Below are 23,876 nucleotides of genomic sequence, written 5' to 3'. Positions count from 1 at the left end.
ATATCATCCTACACAACATCAGAAATTAAGATAATAAAAATGTATATTTTATGATAAAAATAATTTATTTTTACAATTATGGAAACTTATTCTCATATTTAATCTCAGGATGGTCACATGTCTTAATATAAGTCCCAAACTTAATGAATCGGAGTAGAACATTCAGCCTCACCCTTACATGGGTGTAGTATTAAGTGCAGCACCCGGCTCCTGACACTGTGTGGGAGCCGGCACTGCAACACAAGGCAGTCAGCACCCCCTGCAGACCCCCCCCCCGCCCCATTAATATTAGGAAAGGGACCACGGGGGATCGGGCCGCAATGCCACGCCCCTTATTACGAGGCCACGCTCCGTTTCCGGGGCACTGCGCACACAACGTCCCTCCCCACACCGGGTGACACCACGGGGAGGGACACCACTGAATAAAGACCTTACCTTTTATAATTTAATATGAAAATGTCATATCAACTTGAATGCTGATCGATTTCGCACCAAACATTTCATTCCACATATGATAATGAGAAAATTTTTTAGCTTATGCTATTGCATTCATTTAATAACATTCCCCTGTCACTATGCTAATTTAAATTTAGTTATTAGAGTGTCCTATGGGGCAAGTGATAGTATAATGCAGCTTCTGTGAGGCAGGGCTAGTGTTTCCTCACTTTAAGTAAGGGTTAATGTATATTTCCCCCAAAAACAGTAATGATATAGATGTTATGTCAGGGATGGATTTTCTGAATCAGTAATCTTATTGTATGTAAAAATTAGGGGTGTGCACCGGCCACTTTTCGTGTTTTGTGTTTTGGTTTTGGATCTGGATCTTTCTTCGTGTTTTGGATCTGGATTGGTTTTGCCAAAACCACCCTTCCGTGTTTTGGGTTCTGGGTTTTGTGTTTTGGATCTGTATTTTTTTTTAAAAAAGCATAAAAACAGCTAAAATCACAAAATTTGTTGGTTTCTCTGCTCCTATGCTATTATTAACCTCAATAACCTTAATTTCCACTCATTTCCAGTCTATTCTGAACACCTCACACCTCACAATAGTGTTTTCATGTCCAAAAGGTTGCACCGAGGTAGCTGGATGACTATGCTAAGCGACACGAGTGGGCGGCACAAACACGTGACCCATCTAGGAGTGACACTGCAGTGGCAGACAGGATGGCAGTTAGAAAAACTAGGCCCCAAACTGTACATAATGCAAAGAAAAAAAAGAAGTGCAAGATGGAATTGTCCTTGGGCCCTGCCACCCACCCTTATGTTGTATAAACAGGACATGCACACTTTAACAAATCAATCATTTCAGCGCCAGGGTCTGCCACACAACTGTGGCTGAAATGATTGGTTCGTTTGGGCCCCCACAAAACAAGCTGGCAATTAATGTGTCCCTGCACAAACTGGCTCTACGGAGGCAATATGTCATCCTCATCCTCCTCATCCACCGATTCCTCACCCTCTTCAGTGTGTACATCCTCATCCTCACAAAGTATTAACTCGTCCCCACTTGAATCCACCACCACAGGTCCCTCTGTACCTTCTGGAGGCTGGTCTCCCTGGAAGAGCTGATAATTCATTTTGATGAACATCATCTTCTCCACATTCTGTGGAAGCAACCTCCTACGCCTTTCGCTGACAAGGTTCCCGGCTGCACTAAACACTCTTTCGGAGTACACACTGGAGGGGGGGCAACTCAGGTAAAATAGAGCCAGCTTGTACAGGGGCCTCCAAATTGCCTCTTTTTCCTGCCAGTACAGGTATGGACTGTCTGACATGCCTACTTGGATGCTGTCACCGATGTAATCCTCCACCATTCTGTCAATGGTGACAGTATCATATGCAGTGACAGTAGACATGTCAGAAATTGTTGCCAGGTCCTTCAGTCCGGACCAGATGTCCAAACTTGGTCCTGCCTGCCCTGCATCACCGCCAGCGGGTTGCTTAGGATATCTAAGTTTTTTCCTGGCAGCCCCAGTTGCGGGAGAAAATGAAGAAGGAGCCGTTGACGTGTCACGTTCCGCTTCAGCTGACAGTGTGTTCACCAGCAGGTCTTTGCACCTCTGCAGGCTTGTGTCGGCCGGAAAGAGAGACACCACATAGGCTTTAAACCTAGGATCAAGCACGGTGGCCAAAATGTAGTGGTCTGATTTCAACAGATTGACCACCCTGGAATCCTGGCAAAGCGAATGAAGGGCTTCATCCACAAGTCCCACATGCCGAGCGGAATCGCTCCATCTTAGCTCCTCCTTCACTTTCTCCAGCTGCTTCTGCAAAAGCCTGATGAGGGGAATGACCTGACTCAAGCTGGCTGTGTCTGTACTGACTTCACGTGTGGCAAGTTCGAAGGGCTGGAGAACCTTGCACAACACGGAAATCATTCTCCACTGCGCTTGAGTCAGGTGCATACCCCCTCCTTTGCCTATGTCATAGGTGGATGTATAGGCTTGTATGGCCTTTTGCTGCTCCTCCATCCTCTGAAGCATATAGAGGGTTGAGTTCCACCGCGTCACAACCTCTTGCTTCAGGTGATGGCGGGGCAGGTTCAAGAGTGTTTGCTGGCGCTCCAGTCTTCGGCACGCAGTCGCTGAATGGCGAAAGTGGCCAGAAATTTTTCGGGCCACCCAAAGCGTCTCCTGCACGCCCCTGTCGCTTTTCAGAAAATTCTGCACCACCAAGTTTATTGTGTGAGCAAAACGTGGGACGTGCTGGAATTTGCCCAGATGTAATGCCCGCACAATATTGGTGGCGTTGTCAGATATCACAAATCCCCAGGAGAGTCTAAGTGGGGTAAGCCACTGGGCGATGATTTCCCTCAGTTTCTCTAAGAGGTTGTCGGCGGTGTGCCTCTTACTGAAACCGGTGATACACAGCGTAGCCTGCCTTGTAACGAGCTGGCGTTTCTGAGATGCTGCTACTGGTGACGCTGCTGCTGTTGCTGCGTAAGGTGATACATCTACCCAGTGGGCTGTCACAGTCATATAGTCCTTAGTCTGCCCTGTTCCACTTGTCCACATGTCCGTGGTTAAGTGGACATTGTGTACAACGGCATTTTTCAGGACACTGAGGACACTTTTTCTGACGTTTCTGTACAGTCTCGGTATCGCCTGCCTAGTGAAGTGGAATCTAGACGGGATTTGAAACCGGGGACACACTACCTCCATCAATTGTCTAAATCCCACTGCACTAATGGCGGATACCGGACGCACGTCTAACACCAACATAGCAGTCAAGGCCTCAGTTATACGTTTTGCTTCAGGATGACTGCTGTCGTACTTCATCCTCCTCGCTAAGGACTGTTGGAGGGTCAATTGTTTAGTAAAAGTAGTGGTGTTCCTACTTCCTCTCTGGGATGATGAACGACTCCCAGCAGCAGCAACAGCAGCAGCGGCAGCAGTAGGCGTAGCAATGCAGGATCCTCCAGAGGAATCCCGGATAGGAGAGTCAGTCATGCCAGTGACATGGCCTGCAGGACTACTTCCGATCCTGACTAAGGAGGAAATTGACGAGGAGGGAGTTGACGTTGTGGTTTGCAGGCGCTTGGATACAACAGGACAACGGGATTTAGGTGTCCCTGGACTGCTTACGGTCTTAGCCAAAGTTTCTGAACTTGACAGTAACTTTTTATGAACGCGCTGCAGGTGCCGTATAAGGGAGGATGTTCCTAGGTGGTTGACGTCCCTACTCCTACTTATTTCACCTTTACATATGGTACATATGGCAAGACAGTTGTTGTCCGGATTTGGATAGAAATATTGCCAGACCAAAGAGGTGGAATGTTTGGTCTTCTGCCCAGGCATGACCGTGATGGGCTTTTTCATCCCACGGACAACAACTGTCTCCCCCGGAGCCTGATTTAAACAAACCATATCACCATCAGAATCCTCCTCGCCAACTTCCTCCTCAGCGCCAGCTACACCAGTATCCTCATCCTGTTGTACTTCAACAGTGACATCTTCAATTTGCATATCAGCAAGTGGACTGTGGGTGCTCCTTTCAGCACTTGCAGGGGGCGTGCAAATGGTGGAAAGAGCCACCTCTTCCCGTCCAGTGCTGGGAAGGTCAGGCATCGCAACCACCACCACACTTGGACTCTCCTTGGGGATTTGTGATATCTTCTTAGAAAGCACAGTTCTTCGCTGTGCTTTTGCCAGCTTAACTCTTTTGATTTTTTTAGTGGGAGGAGGGCTTCCATCGTCATGTGAAGCTGAACCACTAGTCATGAACATACTAGGGATCGACCTTAGCCGTTCCTTGCCACTCCGTGTCGTAAATGGCATATTGGCAAGTTTACGTTTCTCTTCAGCTGATTTAAATGTCTTTTTCAAGGTCATTTTCCTGAACTTTGCCATTTGGGATTGTATGTGCCCTCTACTATGACATTGGGCATCGGCCTTGGCAGACGACGTTGATGGCATGTTATCGTCTATGTCATGACTAGTGGCAGCAGCTTCAGCACTAGGAGGAAGTGGTTCTTGATCTTTCTCTATTTTATTTTTATCGGAGAAAGTTTGGTCCTCCATTTATGTTATATCGATTTGATATATACGTGCGGCTAAACACAGAAAATAATTTTTTTTTTGGTTTGGACTGGAGTGAACTTTGGGGGTTACAGCACCCTTTAACGGTCAAGCCAGCCGGCCCTTTACTTATGACACAGGCGCACGCTTGGCACTACTTTGTTGATGCACGTGCGGCTACTGCGCACACAATTCACAAACACAGAAAATAATTTTTTTTTAGGTTTGGACTGGAGTGTACTTTCGGGGGTTACAGCACCCTTAACGGTCAAGCCAGCCGGCCCTTTACTTATGACACAGGCGCACGCTTGGCACTACTTTGTTGATGCACGTGCGGCTACTGCGCACACAATTCACAAACACAGAAAATAATTTTTTTTTTGGTTTGGACTGGAGTGTACTTTGGGGGTTACAGCACCCTTTAACGGTCAAGCCAGCCGGCCCTTTACTTATGACACAGGCGCACGCTTGGCACTACTTTGTTGATGCACGTGCGGCTACTGCGCACACAATTCACAAACACAGAAAATAATTTTTTTTTTGGTTTGGACTGGAGTGTACTTTCGGGGGTTACAGCACCCTTAACGGTCAAGCCAGCCGGCCCTTTACTTATGACACAGGCGCACGCTTGGCACTACTTTGTTGATGCACGTGCGGCTACTGCGCACACAATTCACAAACACAGAAAATAATTTTTTTTTTGGTTTGGACTGGAGTGTACTTTCGGGGGTTACAGCACCCTTAACGGTCAAGCCAGCCGGCCCTTTACTTATGACACAGGCGCACGCTTGGCACTACTTTGTTGATGCACGTGCGGCTACTGCGCACACAATTCACAAACACAGAAAATAATTTTTTTTTTGGTTTGGACTGGAGTGTACTTTTGGGGGTTACAGCACCCTTAACGGTCAAGCCAGCCGGCCCTTTACTTATGACACAGGCGCACGCTTGGCACTACTTTGTTGATGCACGTGCGGCTACTGCGCACACAATTCACAAACACAGAAAATAATTTTTTTTTTGGTTTGGACTGGAGTGTACTTTCGGGGGTTACAGCACCCTTAACGGTCAAGCCAGCCGGCCCTTTACTTATGACACAGGCGCACGCTTGGCACTACTTTGTTGATGCACGTGCGGCTACTGCGCACACAATTCACAAACACAGAAAATAATTTTTTTTTTGGTTTGGACTGGAGTGTACTTTCGGGGGTTACAGCACCCTTAACGGTCAAGCCAGCCGGCCCTTTACTTATGACACAGGCGCACGCTTGGCACTACTTTGTTGATGCACGTGCGGCTACTGCGCACACAATTCACAAACACAGAAAATAATTTTTTTTTTGGTTTGGACTGGAGTGTACTTTCGGGGGTTACAGCACCCTTAACGGTCAAGCCAGCCGGCCCTTTACTTATGACACAGGCGCACGCTTGGCACTACTTTGTTGATGCACGTGCGGCTACTGCGCACACAATTCACAAACACAGAAAATAATTTTTTTTTTGGTTTGGACTGGAGTGTACTTTCGGGGGTTACAGCACCCTTAACGGTCAAGCCAGCCGGCCCTTTACTTATGACACAGGCGCACGCTTGGCACTACTTTGTTGATGCACGTGCGGCTACTGCGCACACAATTCACAAACACAGAAAATAATTTTTTTTTTGGTTTGGACTGGAGTGTACTTTCGGGGGTTACAGCACCCTTAACGGTCAAGCCAGCCGGCCCTTTACTTATGACACAGGCGCACGCTTGGCACTACTTTGTTGATGCACGTGCGGCTACTGCGCACACAATTCACAAACACAGAAAATATATTATTTTTTTAGCACTTGGGGGGAGCACCCCTGATGGACAGAGCACCCCCTGGACAACACTGCAGCACTCCTTTAGGACTGGGACACTGCACAGGACTTTGGAGTGGACACAGCCCCTATGGAGAACTGACTGCACAACACAGTCCAGCCAGCCCCTATGGACTTTGAAGTAGTGGACACAGCCCCTATTAACAACAGCAGCACAGCACAACACAGCCAGCCCCTATGGACTTTGAAGTAGTGGACAACAGCAGCACTACACTACACTACACTACACAGCCCTAACTCCCACCCTCCCTCTTCACTGTCCACAGCCGAGTGAGAAAATGGCGCCGACGTGGGTACCTTATATAGGATCCAAAACCCACGAGACTCGGAAGGCGGGATGATGACGTTTTGCCTCGATTTCAGATCCGAGTCAGGCAGGAAAAGTCGAGCCTGATTCGGATCGGACTCGGATCGGGGGGGCTCGGGGGGGTTCGGATTTCAGAAATCCGAACCCGCTCACCCCTAGTAAAAATGCACTTGTAATTAATGAGTATAGTTTTTTGCAGCTATAGTAACAGCCATAAACTAGGTGAATAAGTATACACAGACAACAGTCTGAAGACACTAAAGATGAAACTCTTTCCTGCGGAGCCTAAAAATTACTTGGACTTTGGAAGCTGGACTAGAGGATCCAGGTAGGTGGATATGCAAAGCAAAGGCTATTTCTAACTAGGCACAATGATAATGTAGGACACACTTGAAAGATGTGAAGAACGACCAACCAATTAACACAACAAGATGTGATGCCCAGGGTCGAACTGGCCCACAGGGGTACAGGGGAAATCCCCAGTGGGCCCCACCTCTTCCTCTAGTGGTCAGGTTCCAGACTGTCCACTCAAAATATACATAGTTAAATAGAAGTTCGGTTACCTGGTGGAGCAGTACCACTGATGAACAAGGGTGCTTGGTTTGCTTCTATAGAAACTGCAGAGCATGCAATCTTTAATGATTAACCAAGCCTCTGTGGTGGCTGACCACACCCTCTCTGGAGGCTGACCACTCCCCTTAAGCATGTGCCCCTAACACTACATTCCCATAGTGAGCTCTTCATGCCCCAATCCGACAGTGATGCCGATATATCAGTAAACGATGTTGTTCATTGATGTATTGGATTTTCACACTTACAGATGATAGCGACAATATACTCGCATTGTTCATCAGCTGTACAAGCAATATATTGGCTAGTGTATACACAGCATTAGGGATTAAACAATTTTCTGATTAAGGCAAAGAGACAGAGAGTGACATAATTAAGAAGAGTTTGAGGGTAAGGGCTTAAGTGATAATCTATGTGTGCTATCATATTTAGGAACTGGTGTACATATGTGAGAATAGGACATATCACTGCACATAAGGTTGGTGTTATGCAATGATGCACTGGTGGAGCTCATTTATAGACTTGAAAAGGAAAATAAAATATAGAAATAATGTTGCGCTAATTACATCCCATTAATTAAACAATATATACACTGGAATGGATATAAATAAATAGAGATCAAGATGCCAATTAAAATAATTAACAAATCACTTATATCAAAGAAAATAAATTACAATAAATTTCTACAGATAAAAAGAAAGCACTCTATATAATGCTCACTAAATTGTACCATATATAGGGGGAGATGTATCATCGGCGACATCGCTGATGCGGTACATCCCCCCCGACTTCGCGTACATACCGCGGTTAATTACCACGGTATGTACCAAGAATATCGCAAAGAACAGCTCTCTCGATGAGAGCTGTCCTTTGCGATGCTGCCGGGCAGAGGGACTTCCGGGTTTAACACCCAGAAGTCCCTCTGCGTATGCGCAGAAGGCCGCGGGCCGCGGGGGCTCATAGGAGGGATCCGTACGGATCCCTCCCAGCCCCGAGTGTCGTGCTAAGAAGCCCATAGGCTTCTATTGGGTAAAGCATTCTGCTGCTTAATACATACGGGGAATGCGGTAAAACCCCCGAAAACTGCATTTTCGAGGGTTTTACTGAATTTTCGCCTATGATACATCTCCCCCATAATGGTGGATCATACTTTGGCGATATATAGAAAGTGTTTAAATGGCACTATATTTAATAGTTAGTCCTGTCCACAAAGGAACCACAAAGGAGGTTCCTTCACTTTCATACCTCCAGGTCTATAGCGGTGTTATCCACATCAATCTGCGGTATTCCCATGGGGGGCTTTTGGATATACACCCGGCACCAATGTTAATGTTCACGCTTGGCTGGAATAGCAGCTCCGAGGGCAATAATTGAGTCAGCCTGGGACAGCCCCACAAGTCGCCCAGCATGTCAGGCAGACCTCCGCTTTGATACTATTGATGGCTCCCGCAGCAATATAACAATCGGCTATTGATGATCATACCTCAGTAAGGTATCTGAGAATTTAGCGTCACTGACACGTTTCACTTCCGTAATGGAGGCTTTATCAAAGAGCATGAAAAGGAAAATTAATGGTGACCATTTAACTCCCATTTGTGCAGTATAGCTAATGGTGATTACTGTTTTTCCTTCTCGCTGATGTGTAGTTGGCAAAAAAAGATATTGGATAGGGGGATGTTTAAATCTCTAGCTTTAGTAGAGTATACGTATACCAAAATCTGTCTTTGTGATCATATCACACACAATCCACCCGTAACATAAAATAATTGTCTACCAAGTAATGTGGCCAATCATTTGGGTTATTTACTAACACCACTCAAATGTATAATAAGATAAGACCATAGAAAACAATCAAATATTATTTTTTATCTGTACAAGTTGTATAATAAAAGCTAATATGTATGGTTTCAGGGTGATTTGCACCTTAAGAATTGTATTAGTTACTAACCTCATTGTGAATTTTATTCAGAGTTGGACCTAAACACATACTTCCGAACTCTCCCGATTTCAGCAGGACAGTCCAGCTTTTTGGGGACTGTCCGGCTGTCCCTCCAGCAAGCGAGGGGCGGAGGTTGGGGGGACACTCTGACTCCGCAGTGAATAAATGACACATTAATGTATACACACTGTGCCGGCTTTGGGAGAGGCTGACGGCTGTCCGGCAGCTCTTGGAGCACTGGGAAAGCCCCCAGCATGATGAAAATGGGTCATGGCTCGCGGGTACAATATTTCCCACAAGGCTACACCCCCTTGCCGTTGAGCCACAGCCCCTGATTTCATCCTAGCTTCCACCATACAAAAGTTGGGAGGTATGCTAATCACAACCCCAAAATGTGGGTATAATTAAAAAAAAAAACATTTTGCAACCTATTCTAACTTAGCCACTGAAGCAAAATGCGATCTACACTACATAGGTAGCAAATTCAATTGACAGGATGAGATGCACCAGGAGCATGACAGGAGGTGTAGCTTGACTTTAACTACAACAGATGCTAACATTTACATATGCATACACATTTTCAGTGAATTGCCAGAGTGCAGATAATAAGTACCCAATTTGATTGGAGCATGTGTGATGTTGATCAAACAAGACGTAAATGTAAAAAAAAATTTTTATTTTTTTTACAGACATCACTAATAAACATATGGGCCTTCCATTCCCAAACAGAGTAGTAAACATACTTCTTTTTATAAGATGAGTATTCAGTTCAGTGTAATATTACTTTTAAATCACAGTTGTACCACTGTTGCACAAATGGTTGTAACGTACACACATTAGAGTAGTGGTTCTCAAACTCGGTCCTCAGGACCCCACACAGGTCACATTTTCCAGGACCCCAGCAGGTGCACAGGTGTATTCATTACTCACTGACACATTTTAAAAAATCCACAGGTGGAGCTAATTATTTCACTTGTGATTCTGGGAGGAGACCTGGAAAACATGCACTGTTTGGGGTCCTGGGGACCGAGTTTGAGAACCTGTGCATTAGACTTATCAGACATGACCTGTATCTGTCATCATCATGAGTTCGCAACTTGCACCAGGGTTTGAGTACCCACAAGTCATGTCCCTCCAAACAGGCACATATATGACTTTTCACCAGCTATCTTGTCCGCAGATTGGGTGAGACGCATATACGCACTAAAAAAAAAGAGCAAGATGCATTTATGTCCTGTATATTTAATTTTTATGCAATCTTAAAAGTCAACCATTACATACGCAGAATGGGAGACAAGAACATTAGTTTACAGACTTTTTTTAAGAATTATTATTGGAGAGCTATTTGAGACACAGCAAAGGTATCCATTTTATGGGCTGAACTAATATTAGAATGGAACTTAACACACTAGTGAGGCACTCTGTATTCCCAGTGATCCGAGAGGCTTCATCCTCTTGAATACTAGTTTAAACCACAAAATGGCTTCCTCTGTCATGTGGAATTAACAGGTGGACTTTAAAGATTTTTGCAGCATAATAGAGGAAACTCATTGTTTAATAAGAAACATATTTAAGTCAAAACAGACTGTTTTGGTTAATTTGCACAATTCAAGTTAGAGTATAGTATTTTACTCTTTTTGGTATGAATTTGGTGGTAAGACATGGAGAGTACCTGTCTTAGAAAATAAGTGGCCACTTCTAGGTGTTACTGTGAATCCAATGTCCTTGCCATTAATCCACAGATAATTCAGCATAGAACTGCATGTAATCCCATTAGACCAGTATAGGTATGTTATGCTAATGGTGTGGTATAGTGTACAATGCAGCCTGTAAAGTAACACATAGAATAGAGTAAAGCAATGTTATAGTGAAGATTAATGGATGTTTATTATAGTATTATAAATATAATTAAATTTACTGGGCCAGATTCAAAACAAATGGGCCATAGGCAATTATCAGTCACCAGGATAGTAGCCAGAACTATGTGGGCCCCATAATAACATTTTGAAGGGAATCCCAACTCAATGCTTTTGGAGAGACACCTAGCTCATTTAATGCTCCATAGTAGTGCCCTAGTAGTAGTGCCAAATTGTTGTGCCTCCAGTTCACAAAATGCCACATTGTAGTGCTGCTAGTACACATTATGCCACATCATGGCCCCAATTCACAGTATGTTGCACAGTGTGCCCAGTACATATAATGTCACATTGTAGTGCCCATGGTTCATAATATTCCACATTGTAGTGCTCCCAGTTCATATTATGCCAAACTGTAGTGCCTCCAGTTCTTACTGTACAATATTACCATACCACCAGTTCATATTATGCCACAATACAGTATACTCCAGTTTGTATTATGCCACATTACAGTGCCCCTCAGTTTATATTATGCCATATTACAGTGCTCCCAGGTCATATGCCACAATGTAGTGCCCCCAGTTCATACTGTGCCACATTACAGTGTCCTCCAGTTCATATTATTCCCCATTACAGTGCCCACCAGTTCAGATTAGGCCACATTACAGTGCTCCTAGTTATTATTGTGACACGCTATAATGCCTCCAGTTCATATTGGCCCATATTACGTTGCCCGAGTTCATATTGTGTAACATTACAGTGCTTCCAGTTCAGATTATGCAACATTACAGTGCTCCTAGTTATTATTGTGACACGCTATAATGCCTCCAGTTCATATTGGCCCATATTACGTTGCCCGAGTTCATATTGTGTAACATTACAGTGCTTCCAGTTCAGATTATGCAACATTACAGTGCCACCAATGCATTATAATATCCACTACACTCACACCTTTACCAGTATAACATCAACTGTACTTTTCCTAACCATTATAACATCAACTATACACATCACTCACTGAAAATGGAATGTCACCTCATTAGTCAACCTTATTCTACATAGAAATCTATTAAGAGATTATATCTTCTTAACCTGTTATCTTACCTCTCCTTATTTGCTGATATCGATGCTTCAAGTGCTCCATCCATATTGTCCGCTTTTGAATCTTAAGCTGGCCACACACTAGAACAACTTACATCCAACCAGCCAACTTGTTGATTGGTTGGAATGAAAATCTGGTAAGGAATGGGAGTAAATGTTGATCAGCAATTTACTCCGAATTGCCAGAAAACAGATGAAAATGGTCGTTCAGACAAGTTTGTTAAATGTTTGATCTAAACTATTTGTTCATACAACAGTTTTGGTCCATTTTTCAGGGTCTGGGAGCAAGTTGTTGATTGTATTCCTTACCAGATTTTCATTCCAACCTATCTACTAGTTGGCTGGTTGGACAGATAATCTTTAGATGTGTGGCCAGCTTTACACGGCGGCCCCACATCTGCAGGGTCTTCAGGGCTGAGAAGATTGCAGTTTCCAGTGAGTGTAGAAAAAGGGGAGGAGGGAATATGGGCCAACCAGCACCTACCTGGGGGAATACTTCCTAATGCAGGAAATTACAGTTTGAGTGGAGATCTTCTTAATTTTGGGACACAGTTCTTTTTTGTAAGATCCCAATCTCAGAACCTATCTCACTTCACAAAAGATATAATCAAAGAGAAGCATACTTTCTGACAGTGCCAGACTCACTGATTAGCTCAGCTGTGCCTGTGCCACAGTGTGAGGCTTAGTGAGAGGGAGAGACAGGCACCTATATGAGCACTGGCGAGTCCCTCTTTTCATGCCAGGCAATGGGTCCAATTGCTTAGCAATTCAAGGAACTTGGTAGACAATTATATGACCTGGAACCGGAGCCTCCTATCCCTCCGGGCCCCATAGAAATTACACACTTTGCACCCACTACAGCCACCATTAATAGCGCAGCCATTGTTGCCTGGAATATACTGTATGTGCCACTACTGATGGTGTAGCATTGTTGAAACCAGGAAAGACATTGGAAGGCAGAGATACTAAACACTAACAAGTCCAGTAGAAATCTTGAATCAGTCAACTGATGTAACCCATAACTCTTCTTCACTATTTATCTTAACTGAACCTCCGTTGTCTTCTTATTCTAGAGAAGGCTGTCACTTATGTGCTACACGGGCACACTTGTGTTTAGTAGTCTGCTTGGAGCCAGGACAATTGTGTCCCATGTTCGGGGACAAATTCTATCGCCAAAAAGACATTGGAGATTCCCAAAGGAGAAACAGAGATGCCATCAGTTGTGCCATCAGTAGTGCCAGTTGACAGAAATGCCAGGTAAAGTCTCTGGGTCAGTAGCTGATTTGATATGGTATTAATCCTCAAAAATACCTTGATCTAATGACACTTCCAACAGTGTGCCCACATGGTTAAACCAGCAGTGTGCTCTATATACCACAGGCATGAATATAGTCACAATAAGTCCATAATTGCAATGCTTCCATACACATTATATCATCACTGTGCTACTGCATATTACTTATACCAGGAGAGTGGTCTCCATACATTGATTTTACCAACAGTGCTTCATGCATTGTTATTGCCAATATACTACGAGGACTGGAAGGCTATGGACTAACACACTTAGGGACTGATTTGGAGTTGCAGGCTAGTATGCTTTTGATGATATGGGTCCCCTATCCTATTCATTTACAGGTTTATCATGCAGTGAGTATATTTATGTATCAAAATATCATCCACAATTGTGGAGCACTTGGCTCTTCATATAGGTAATGACACCATGTAGAAGTTGTAGCAATGAGTTACAGATAACAATGATTAGTTACAGTTGTTAATCAGAACCTTATTTCATTGAATTCCTCAGCCCCAAGGAAATGGGTATTTAGAGTTATATGTTGGGGATTAATCTTATCTCCCAATAGTAACCACAAGCAGTTCTGTTTTTATACAACAGACCCCTCCTTAATTACATGTAACTCTAAATACCCATTTCCTTGAGGCTGAGGAATTATTATTAGTGGAGGTGCGAGTGCGCATGCCGATTTTTAAATTACTTCTATCTTTGACACAACTCTCTGACTTTTATCTAATTTTCGCTAGTTTTAATTCTATTTGTGATAATAATTTCTATGTAATAAAAGATATGTTGTAAAAAAATTTTTTGGGAGTGCACCACATTTCTTGCTGTCACTTTTGTCTTGTGTCTGAACCTGATTATATATGTTCGTGGTAGCATCCCCAGTAATTCGACATGAAATTAAATGGGGAATACATATACATTTTTCCAGTAATCATTTTTTCAACATATTGAATTGGATTTTGGCAGACTATGGCGGACTTTTGTCTTGCCTTTATTAGCTACTTCCCTATGCTACCCTTAAGGCTATGGCTTTTATGCTATAGAGTGAATATTTTTGGCAATGTTTTGTGAAAAAAGAGATGTGCTGCATACTATATAATTAATGCAACAGGATATTTATGGAAAGAATGCTTACGAGATTATCTAGAAAGGGACTGAGTTCTGTAGAATTCTAGAGGGTCCCTCCGTGGCAACAGAACATGCACACAGGTGATCACAGACAATGCACGCATCAATAATTCATGGGCTAGTTTAGTAGAAACAGATCCGAAATGTTGATGGTTCAGCTCTGTTTCATTGCAAGGTTTAGGAAGATGGTGTGTAGGCAAGGCACAGGAGGGTGCAGGAAATGGGGAACGAAGAGTGTTACGAATATAAACAAAGACAAGATAATATACATATAATTTAATCTAGTAGTGAAATGATAAATGTTTAAGGCAGAAATATAAGATGTCAGAGTACATTTGCTTATTTCTTCACTTATGAGGACAGCACAGTACATTTTATCCTGCATAGAAATTAAGGTGGAATTAAGGAAATTGGGAAGATGTGGCATGCTTTGTACATCACAAATTTGGTTTTGATTATTATTAATAGTCAATAAGTTTTCAGCCGTCCCATCAACTTTCTATGGGTAACCTTTCTCCCCTCCAAACTATTCACTTCCCTGTAAATTATACAATTTAGTGTTGTCCTCTTAAATGGGGTAGTGGACAAGAAATGGTAAGCTGCATGCATTGGGGAAATAGGGTGGAGAGGAGGAGGTACAGAGAGGTGGAGGTTTGAGGGAACTGTGTGTATAGAAAGATAAGGTTCTTTTTGGCAAAGGGAGGAGGCTAAGTGACTTTGGTGACTCAGAGTTTTGGAAGGAACAGTTGGTCCCAGGAGAGCGAGACCTGAAGCGGGACAGGGACCATAACAAAGGCTTGTTGGTCAGCCAGGTAGGTTCCATTGCGGGAACGGGCTGAGAAGAAATAGAGGGGTGGAAATGACATTCCTGCTATTGGAAATGAATAGACATATAATTTATTACGCATAATATATAATGCAGTGAATAAATGGGACAAAATGTGCACCAATATTTTCAGGTTTACCAGTAAAAATCTAATTTGCAGTGGTCAAATCTGTTTATGACCATAAAGCAGGTGATTGAATACAAAGAGCTGCTTTACATACCACTAGCTATATATTTGTTTTACAGTACAGGTCCATATATATTTGGTCATTGTTGCTTTATGATGTATTAACTGTAATATTTATACTGTACTGTTATATTTATGCATAAAGAATTTAGTCTGAGCTTGCAGCATTTTTCTAATCTAAAAAAGTTTTCATTCTAGCTGTATAGATTTTTTTTTAAGTTGGTGTGAATATTTTTGTTGTGTATATATGGTATTGCAATCATATGTCCCAAATATTTGAATTTTTATATTTTTGTTGTTTATGGAATCTCATAATTGTGTTTCAAAAATAATAAAAAGCCTCTAGTCTGGATGGTAAAACCAGATTTTAAATAATGAAAGAGTGACTGGATTTAAAAAATAAAAATAGTAAAGAAAGGGATTTGTAATTTCTTTTTACTATGCAGACTCTGTGATAATTAATTCAATGTATTAAAATTTAAGGTGGAAAGGTCTGCTTTATAATATGCAAGAAAGAAATATTGAACTAGATAAACAGAAATAAAAAAACATGTCCATTAAATTGATCAGATTTTCCTTAGAGCTATTCTCTGATAGAGGTGTAAAATGTAAACAGCACTGCTTCTGGTAATTTATTGAAATATCCTTATAGCAATGTGTTATTATGTATATTATTATTCACTGCGTAATGGAAATTATACTTAAAAAAAATATATCAGGGAGACAATTTGCCGCTCTAATTCAAACAATGCATCCGTTATGCATTGGTCACCTTTCTCCACCCAATTTTTCTCTCCACCCAAATGTGTGGACCTTGCATATCGTGCACAGTCATTGCTACTGTATCCAGAACAAGCTCTGTGGTAGGGCGATAGCAACTAGGACAAATGTATACGTAGAAATATTTGCAATTTATAATTCTTAGAGAGACATTATACTGAAAAATGCCTTGCTCTAAAATAGTATATGCTTTAGAAATATAATATGAAACACTTGTTCGCAAGCAATATAAAAATAATGTGTTCTACAGTGTTAAAAATATTTTTGCCACTATGTGATGCTGTGCTTTCAGAATCAATGGATTAGATCTTATATTTACTTGAGCAACTCCGACACATTGGCACTTTCAAAATTGTCATGAACAGAATGTCACTTATTGTTAAACTAATGGTGGCCACACATGAACATATCTCCTAGACCCAGTCATTAGGCTTGATTGCTGAATGTTGAGGGTCAAATTACACAGGACTGGATGTCTGCTTATGAGGTCTATTGACCTGACCACATATATATACTGATTGTGGTCATCGGGCGATAGAGCCGACCCTGGGAGTATGTTTAGGAAAAATCCTAGGGCATCAATTCTCCAGGGTGGGGGGGAGCAGCAGGCATGGCGGCCTGACCCCACATCGCACAGCACACATTAACAGGAGGGGCTACCAGCAGACATGACCGAAAAAGCATTGCCTGTAGCCCCACATGCCACTCATATGAACTGGGTGAAGCTCTTTAGTAGTTTCAGTGTGAGCGTATGAATTGACTGTAATTTAAGAGGCACTAGCTAAAACCTTGCTTAGGGCACCAAATTGGTTAGGGCAGACTCTGACAGACATATTTGTCCAGTATGTTTTTTCAAGGTTAAGTGAATCCTGCAATATTAGATCAAATTGGTTAAAACTTTCAGCATTAATTCAATGTGGTGTCAACGTGGACTGTCAGCCTTCTTCATGAATCTATTATAACCAGTTGGTAGAAGTGCTGTTGATCACTTCAATTAAATAGATTGCTGCTATAACATGAGTCTGTCTCTTTAGCTTTTCACATATAACACTTACAGTATATCTCACTGTCACTAGGTAACATCCTATAATAGTGTTGATAAACTTTTTACTGGCCCTTTTTGTACTTTTTAAAAGTAAAAATAGCAAGTTGCAGTTAAAGGGTTCCTTGGATTGAAAATAAGAGGCTCTGAACCATATTTAGACCCAAAAATAATTGGTGTGAATGTTATGTGACATTTGTACTGTCAGAGGTAGTTAGTTATAAGTGTCACTGATGTCTATTTTTTCTCAGCAAGCATATACGTATATTATTGTTTACAGTCAATAAACATACTAAGAAATCGTTAACCATGATACTGGTTCAGTTGACCAAATTACTTTATGTGTAGTACTAGGGACATAGACCTGAGCCACACTGTACTTCGGGAGTACTTTATAAGTTGATGTCTAAAGCCAAATACATGCTCAGAATGCAGTTACGAAGCTGATGGTGGGGTACGAAGCTGAATGGTGGAGATTATATTAAGCATTGCTAGAGTTGGGTGTGGTGGGGATTCCCTTGCATAGTAGGGAGTTCCCTGTAACTGCAAGGTCTTATCAGACAAAACAGAGGGTGGTCTGGGTAAGAGAGATCAAGTGGCAATTATTCAGACAACTTTAAACTCAAAATTAGTTGTTGTTTTTTGTTTTGTTTTGTTTTTTTAAAGAAAATAGAAGACAGAAAGACCCAATGTGGAAATAAATGACCCCAAGTAATATTAAAATCAAAGACTTCCACATGGGGTTAGGACAGGCGGTTATTACATTCTGTTTGTGTATATAAATAAATAAATATGAAATGTCTGATATAACTAGTAGCATTGTCTTAAAAAAAAACCTTCAGGGACATCACATAGTACTCCACCTTCTACATTAAGAGATGTGGAAACAAAAATGTTAAAATGTGTATTCTAATGAGAACAGCTGCACTGCAAATCTGTTGTACAGCGCAACCCTAAATAATAGTGTTTCATTTTACACAATAATTTTCTGAGCATATAGCTTAGAGGCAACAGTAACTATGTGAGGCATGTGCCAAATGAATAGCATTAAGCAAAGAGCAATACCTGCTGCATCAATTTACAGCATACTCGCCAACTCTCCCTGATTATCTGGGAGACTCCCTGAAATAGCAACAATCTCCCTGATTCCCTGAAGAGTCTACCAATCTCCCTGATTGCACCTTACCCTCATTATGAAGCTGTAATATACAGTACATATACATGTCATACCAACAGTAAAGCATCCTGAGACCATTCATGTGTGGGGTTGCTTCTCAGCCAAGGGAGTGGGATCACTCACTATTTTGCCTAAGAACACAGCCATGAATAAAGAATGGTACCAAAACATCCTCCAAGAGCAACTTCTCCCAACCATCCAAGAACAGTTTGGTGATGAACAATGCCTTTTCCAGCATGATGGAGCACCTTGCCATAAGACAAAAGTGATAACTAGGTGGCTCGGGGAACAAAACATCAAAATTTTGGGTCCATGGCCAGCAAGCTGCCCAGACCTTAATCCCATTGAGAACTTGTGGTCAATCCTCAAGAGGCGAGTGGACAAACACAAACCCACAAATTCTGACAAACTTCAACCCTTGATTCGGCAAGAATGGGTGGCCATCAGTCAGTATGTGGCCCAGAAGTTGATTGACAGCATGCCAGGGCGAATTGCAGAGGTCTTGAAAAAGAAGAGTCAACACTGCAAATATTGACTCTTTGCATAAACTTAATGTAATTGTCAATAAAAGCCTTTGACACTTATGAAATGATTGTAATTTTACTTCAGTATACCATAGTAACATCTGACAATAAGGTCTAAAAACACTGAAGCAGCAAACTTTGTGAAAAACCAATACTTGTGTCATTCTCAAAACTTTTGGCCATGGCTGCTTTCAGGCTCATTAACATTTGGATGTAAATCAATTTCATGACACGCCTCTCAAACATAACAGTACACGTCCACTTTAACTCACACAATTTCACTATCTCCCTGATATGCTTTTCAAAAGTAGGCAAGTATTATTTACATAGGGTATCAACTTGAGCAAGTAGGCAGGTACTGAGGCTCCATAGTTGGGATGTAGTGTACAAGCCTCTTACCCTTTTTTCTTTATAAAAAGAACATCATGTTTGTGCAGCATATTATTATTATTATTATTATGATTTATATGGCGCCACAAGTGTTCCGCAGTGCCTTAAAAAGTACATAAACAAATAGATTGATTTACAGTGACTTACAGTACAATACAATAGAATACATTACAGGACATGGATAATATACATTGCTACATTCGCGACCATAACACCCAGATAAGCAACAATGCAAAGCAACCAAGTGTTAGGTGCCCTGGTAGAGAGTAAGAAGTAGATGAAGGTAGAATAAGGAGAAGCACAAGAGGGTAGAGGGCCCTGCTTATAGGAGCTTACATTCTAAGGGGGAGGGATAGACAAACAGGGGTGAAACAAATGGGGTAGGCAGGGAGGAAGGAGTATGTAGCAGCAAGTTAAGATGAGAGCTGGAAGGCTTTGATGAAATAATGGGTCTTGAGAGCCCGTTTGAAGGATTGAAGAGAGGTGGAGAGTCTGATGGGAAGCGGGAGAGAGTTCCAAAGGTGGAGAGCAGAGCGGGCAAAATCTTGGAGGCGGGAGTGGGTGGAAGTAATCAATTGGCATGAGAGACGGTGTGCATTTGTTGAACGAAGAGGGCGGACAGGAGAGTGAAGGGAAATGAGATCAGAGATGTAAATGGGAGAGGAATGGCTGAGGGATTTGTAAGTGAGTGTGAGAACCTTAAATTGGGTTCTAAAAGGAAAGGGAGCCAGTAGAGAGCTTGTAGGAGAGGGGAGGCAGATGCAGAGCGTTTTGAGAGGAAGATGAGCCAAACAGCAGCATTGAGGACAGACTGGAGAGGGGAGAGAAGGGATTTGGGGAGACCTGCTAGGAGAATGTTATGGTAGTCCAATCTGGAGATGACCAATGAGTGTATGAGGGTTTTAGTGGCATCCTGGGTGAGAAAGAGTCTAATCTTGGAAATATTTTTAAGATGAAAACGACAGGACTGTGAGAGGTTCTGGATATGTGGTTTGAAGGAGAGGGAGGAGTCCAGGATAACTCCAAGACAGCACACTTTGGGGCTAGAGGAGATAGTTGTGCCATCAATTGATAAATAAATGGTGGGAAGTGTGGTTATGTAGGGGGGAGGGAAGATTATTAGCTCAGTCTTAGACATATTAAGTTTAAGAAATCGCTGGGACATCCAAGAAGAGATGGCAGAGAGACAGTTGGAGACACGAGTGAGGATAGAGGGAGAGAGGTCAGGGGAGGAAAGGTAGATCGGAGTATCATCAGCATAGAGGTGATATTGGAGGTCAAAAGAGCTGATGAGTTCACCTAGTGAGGATGTATAGAGTGAGAAAAGGAGAGGTATGCACTGAAATCATAAAATCAGGACAATCAGGGACTTATACATACACTAGAAAAATAAACTTGCACTAGTGTATGTAGTAAATTGATGGTATTAACAGTTGTCAGGTTTTTTTTTTCACTTTTAATTTTGAAAGCTTATTTTCACCAAATTCAGAACCCTGAAAGTTCTGGTATGGATTACTGCAATGCTTTAAATTAAATGGAAGTCCTAGTTAAATATGTTTGAGAAATGTAACATAACAGTTTAGATAAGTGATTCCCAAACATTCATGACTCACAGCGCCCTAGAGTATTAGCATGTTGTCCATGGCACCCCTTGGCAAAAAGTTTCCTATTGAGAAAGTCAAGACAAATATTAAATTAAGCAAATTGTTTTTACCTGTCATCCATAGGTTCCGTTATGTGGTTGTTGCACTTCTGTTTGTCCACATATATTATGATTGGCAGCCACCAGCACTGGTTTTGCTGATCATATTATTAAGTGTATTTGGTCCTTGACCATCAACCCGTGGCACCCCTGCAATTGTCCCACAATGCCCAGTTTGGGAACCACTGCTTTAAATAACAAACAATATACAGAGTTACAGACATTTATGGACAATGTGTTGAAAAATTATTCTTAGACCTAATTCTATTTTCCACTCTGCAGGTTTCAGTCAATGTGTTATGTTCACCATTTGCTGGGCACTGAAACAATCACGGAAATAACCAGTTGAAAACAAAATGACATCTAACGAATCTGTGAGTAAAACCAGACCCAAGCTAACATGGACTTTGTATAGGTGGGAGTCTCCCTTTACCTCTCATTAAAGAAAAGCTGTAAAACAAAAATAATATACAGATGCAAATTTTTACACTATAGCAGCTTCTGCCCTAGAACAGTCTTCAAGTTATTCAACAAGAGGCAATAGAGGATTGGTAGGAGCTCCTCGGGAACCTTCAAGGAGAACTTACAATAATAAAATGTAACTCACAGCATTAGTAGAGTATAAAGTGTATACAAAAAAAATGGGACCACTCCAAAGGTTTTTCTTATATGAACCCTGAAGGTAAAATATATTATTCAGTTTTAATCGGGCTGTCCACTACAGCTATTTCATAAAGCAAAGTATTACATTCCCACCACGGTATCCAGTTAGAATGTCAACATTCATAACATCGACAGTAAAAATGTCGACACCAGAAAATTAACACTAGAAGATTCACATTGACATAAGGTCGACAAGAAAAATGACGACATTCACAAATGTCGACAGGTTTAAAATGATAACATTTACCATGTCCAATCCAGAATGTCGACAGTACATTTTTGTGTTATTTAGGGTTAGGCTAAAATATGCAAAAAAGACGGAATGTCAACATTCTGGTGTCTACATGCTAAATGTTGACAATATGAAAATCATAATTTTAACCATGTCGACATTTGTGAATGTAGACATATTGCTTGTCGACCTAATGTCCATGTTGACATTCTGGTGTCGATATTCTGGATGTTGACTTTTCATACCACCCTTACCCCATTACATACAGCTCTAGCTCTTCCCAAAACTCTAAGACAGTGTTCTAATGCCATCTGTTGCCAGCCAAAAAACGGTGTCTGCAGGCAAGGAATCTGCTTTGAGTATGAATTCACTTATCTAAACAATGCATGTTTGTAGAGCAGGTCAGCAGAGACGTCAGCCACTCTCTCCCTGCTTAGGTAGAGAAGCTTACTTTTCCTAACCCTCCAGTTATTTCATGTATAATATACTGCTCAGCAACACACAACCTTTGATATCTTTAAAGGTTTCTTAAAAAGTCAAGGAAGGTATTGTGGGTAAAATGAAAGCCCTGAGAACAAGGTACCCCTTATTTCAACAAGAACAAATCACTTAATTGTTTGATTGACCATGGTGGTCTTGAGATCTCCATGGTCATTTGAAGAAAAAAAGTGTAACTGCAAATCTAAGTTTAGACTTTACCAATACCCCAAGTCCTAACACAGCTCTGATCTGACATCCCTAACTGTCTTACAGTCTAGTCTGTACCAGTGAACAAAATGTGGGTGTCAATTGATGCTGCATTTTGCGATCCTTTATAATTTCATGAACCACACCTGCCAGCAAATGGATGAATAGTTAGGGGGACTAACCTCAATATGGAATTATTCTTACTCTCACACACTTACATTTTATGTTTCCTTTTAAAGCTCAACTATGATAAAGATTTGGAAGGAGCCCTAGATATTGGAAGTTATGGAGACCCGGAGTCAACCATAGGTAGCGATGAACGTAAGTAACAGAGCACACAAACTTACCATATAATATATATTAAAAAAATCATACCAATCATACAAAATAATACATTGGCTGTTGATGGCTTCCTTTTAAACTGGTGCTCGGCTAGACTAGGAGAAGCCAATTGTTGGCTATCTCTGCTCTCAAAGGTTCATACACCGCTGTCTTGTTGTTTGTTTAATAAAAGCATAGAACACAACTTTCTTCTGTTCTAATGTGATACAAGAAATATTGTCTCCAAGTATTGAAACATACTTACCATTATATAATTTACAGGGCAGTATATAGTACATGACTATCTATATAAGGATCCCTTAAAGGGAAATGCAGCATTGTAGGGTGAGGATGCAGGGAGACATTATTACCTGTGCTTTATATTAGGTCCACCTATGCACATCATAGGGCATACTGTTAGGGGACAAACAGGACCTTTATAAAATTAAATGCTATTATATGTTAACTACAATATTTCAATAGATATCAATATATGTACTATATGATCGAAAACTACAACAGTAATGATTTTGTTATGTTTTTATTTTTGGTATCAGAATAACACTAAAATGTGACACATATTACACATAAATAGAACACTATAAATAAGTGAAAGCCCATATACAACACAGGTTCCAGATGTTTCTAGTATACGAGTCAAAAGAGTTAATGTTATACATATATACATATCTGACTTTAAAAAACACAAATTTGGCATGGATAATTGTAATGGAGTAAAGGAAGCCTCCAGTTGGAAGCCCAGAAAGAA

General features: G+C 41.6%; 2 protein-coding genes across 2 annotated transcripts in view; one reads left to right on the top strand and one right to left on the bottom strand.

Annotated features, from left to right (window-relative positions):
* Nucleotides 1-23,876, bottom strand: part of RUNDC3A (RUN domain containing 3A) — a 71,538-nt gene that overhangs the window by 36,472 nt on the left and 11,190 nt on the right. The gene's annotated exons all lie outside the window — the stretch shown is intronic.
* Nucleotides 15,288-23,876, top strand: part of SLC4A1 (solute carrier family 4 member 1 (Diego blood group)) — an 80,997-nt gene continuing 72,408 nt past the window's right edge. Inside the window, exons 1-3 of the mRNA XM_088470648.1 lie at nucleotides 15,288-15,388; nucleotides 21,487-21,578; nucleotides 23,026-23,107. Coding sequence (XP_088326774.1) covers nucleotides 21,561-21,578; nucleotides 23,026-23,107 — 100 coding nt within the window. The 5' untranslated portion in view covers nucleotides 15,288-15,388; nucleotides 21,487-21,560. The remainder of the gene's footprint in view (nucleotides 15,389-21,486; nucleotides 21,579-23,025; nucleotides 23,108-23,876) is intronic.

The sequence above is a fragment of the Taudactylus pleione genome, unplaced genomic scaffold (genome assembly GCF_031769625.1).
Source record: "Taudactylus pleione unplaced genomic scaffold, aTauple2 ptg000102l, whole genome shotgun sequence".
NCBI lineage: Eukaryota > Metazoa > Chordata > Amphibia > Anura > Myobatrachidae > Taudactylus > Taudactylus pleione.
Note: the sequence above shows the minus strand (reverse complement) of the source record. Positions and strands in the feature narration are given on the sequence as shown.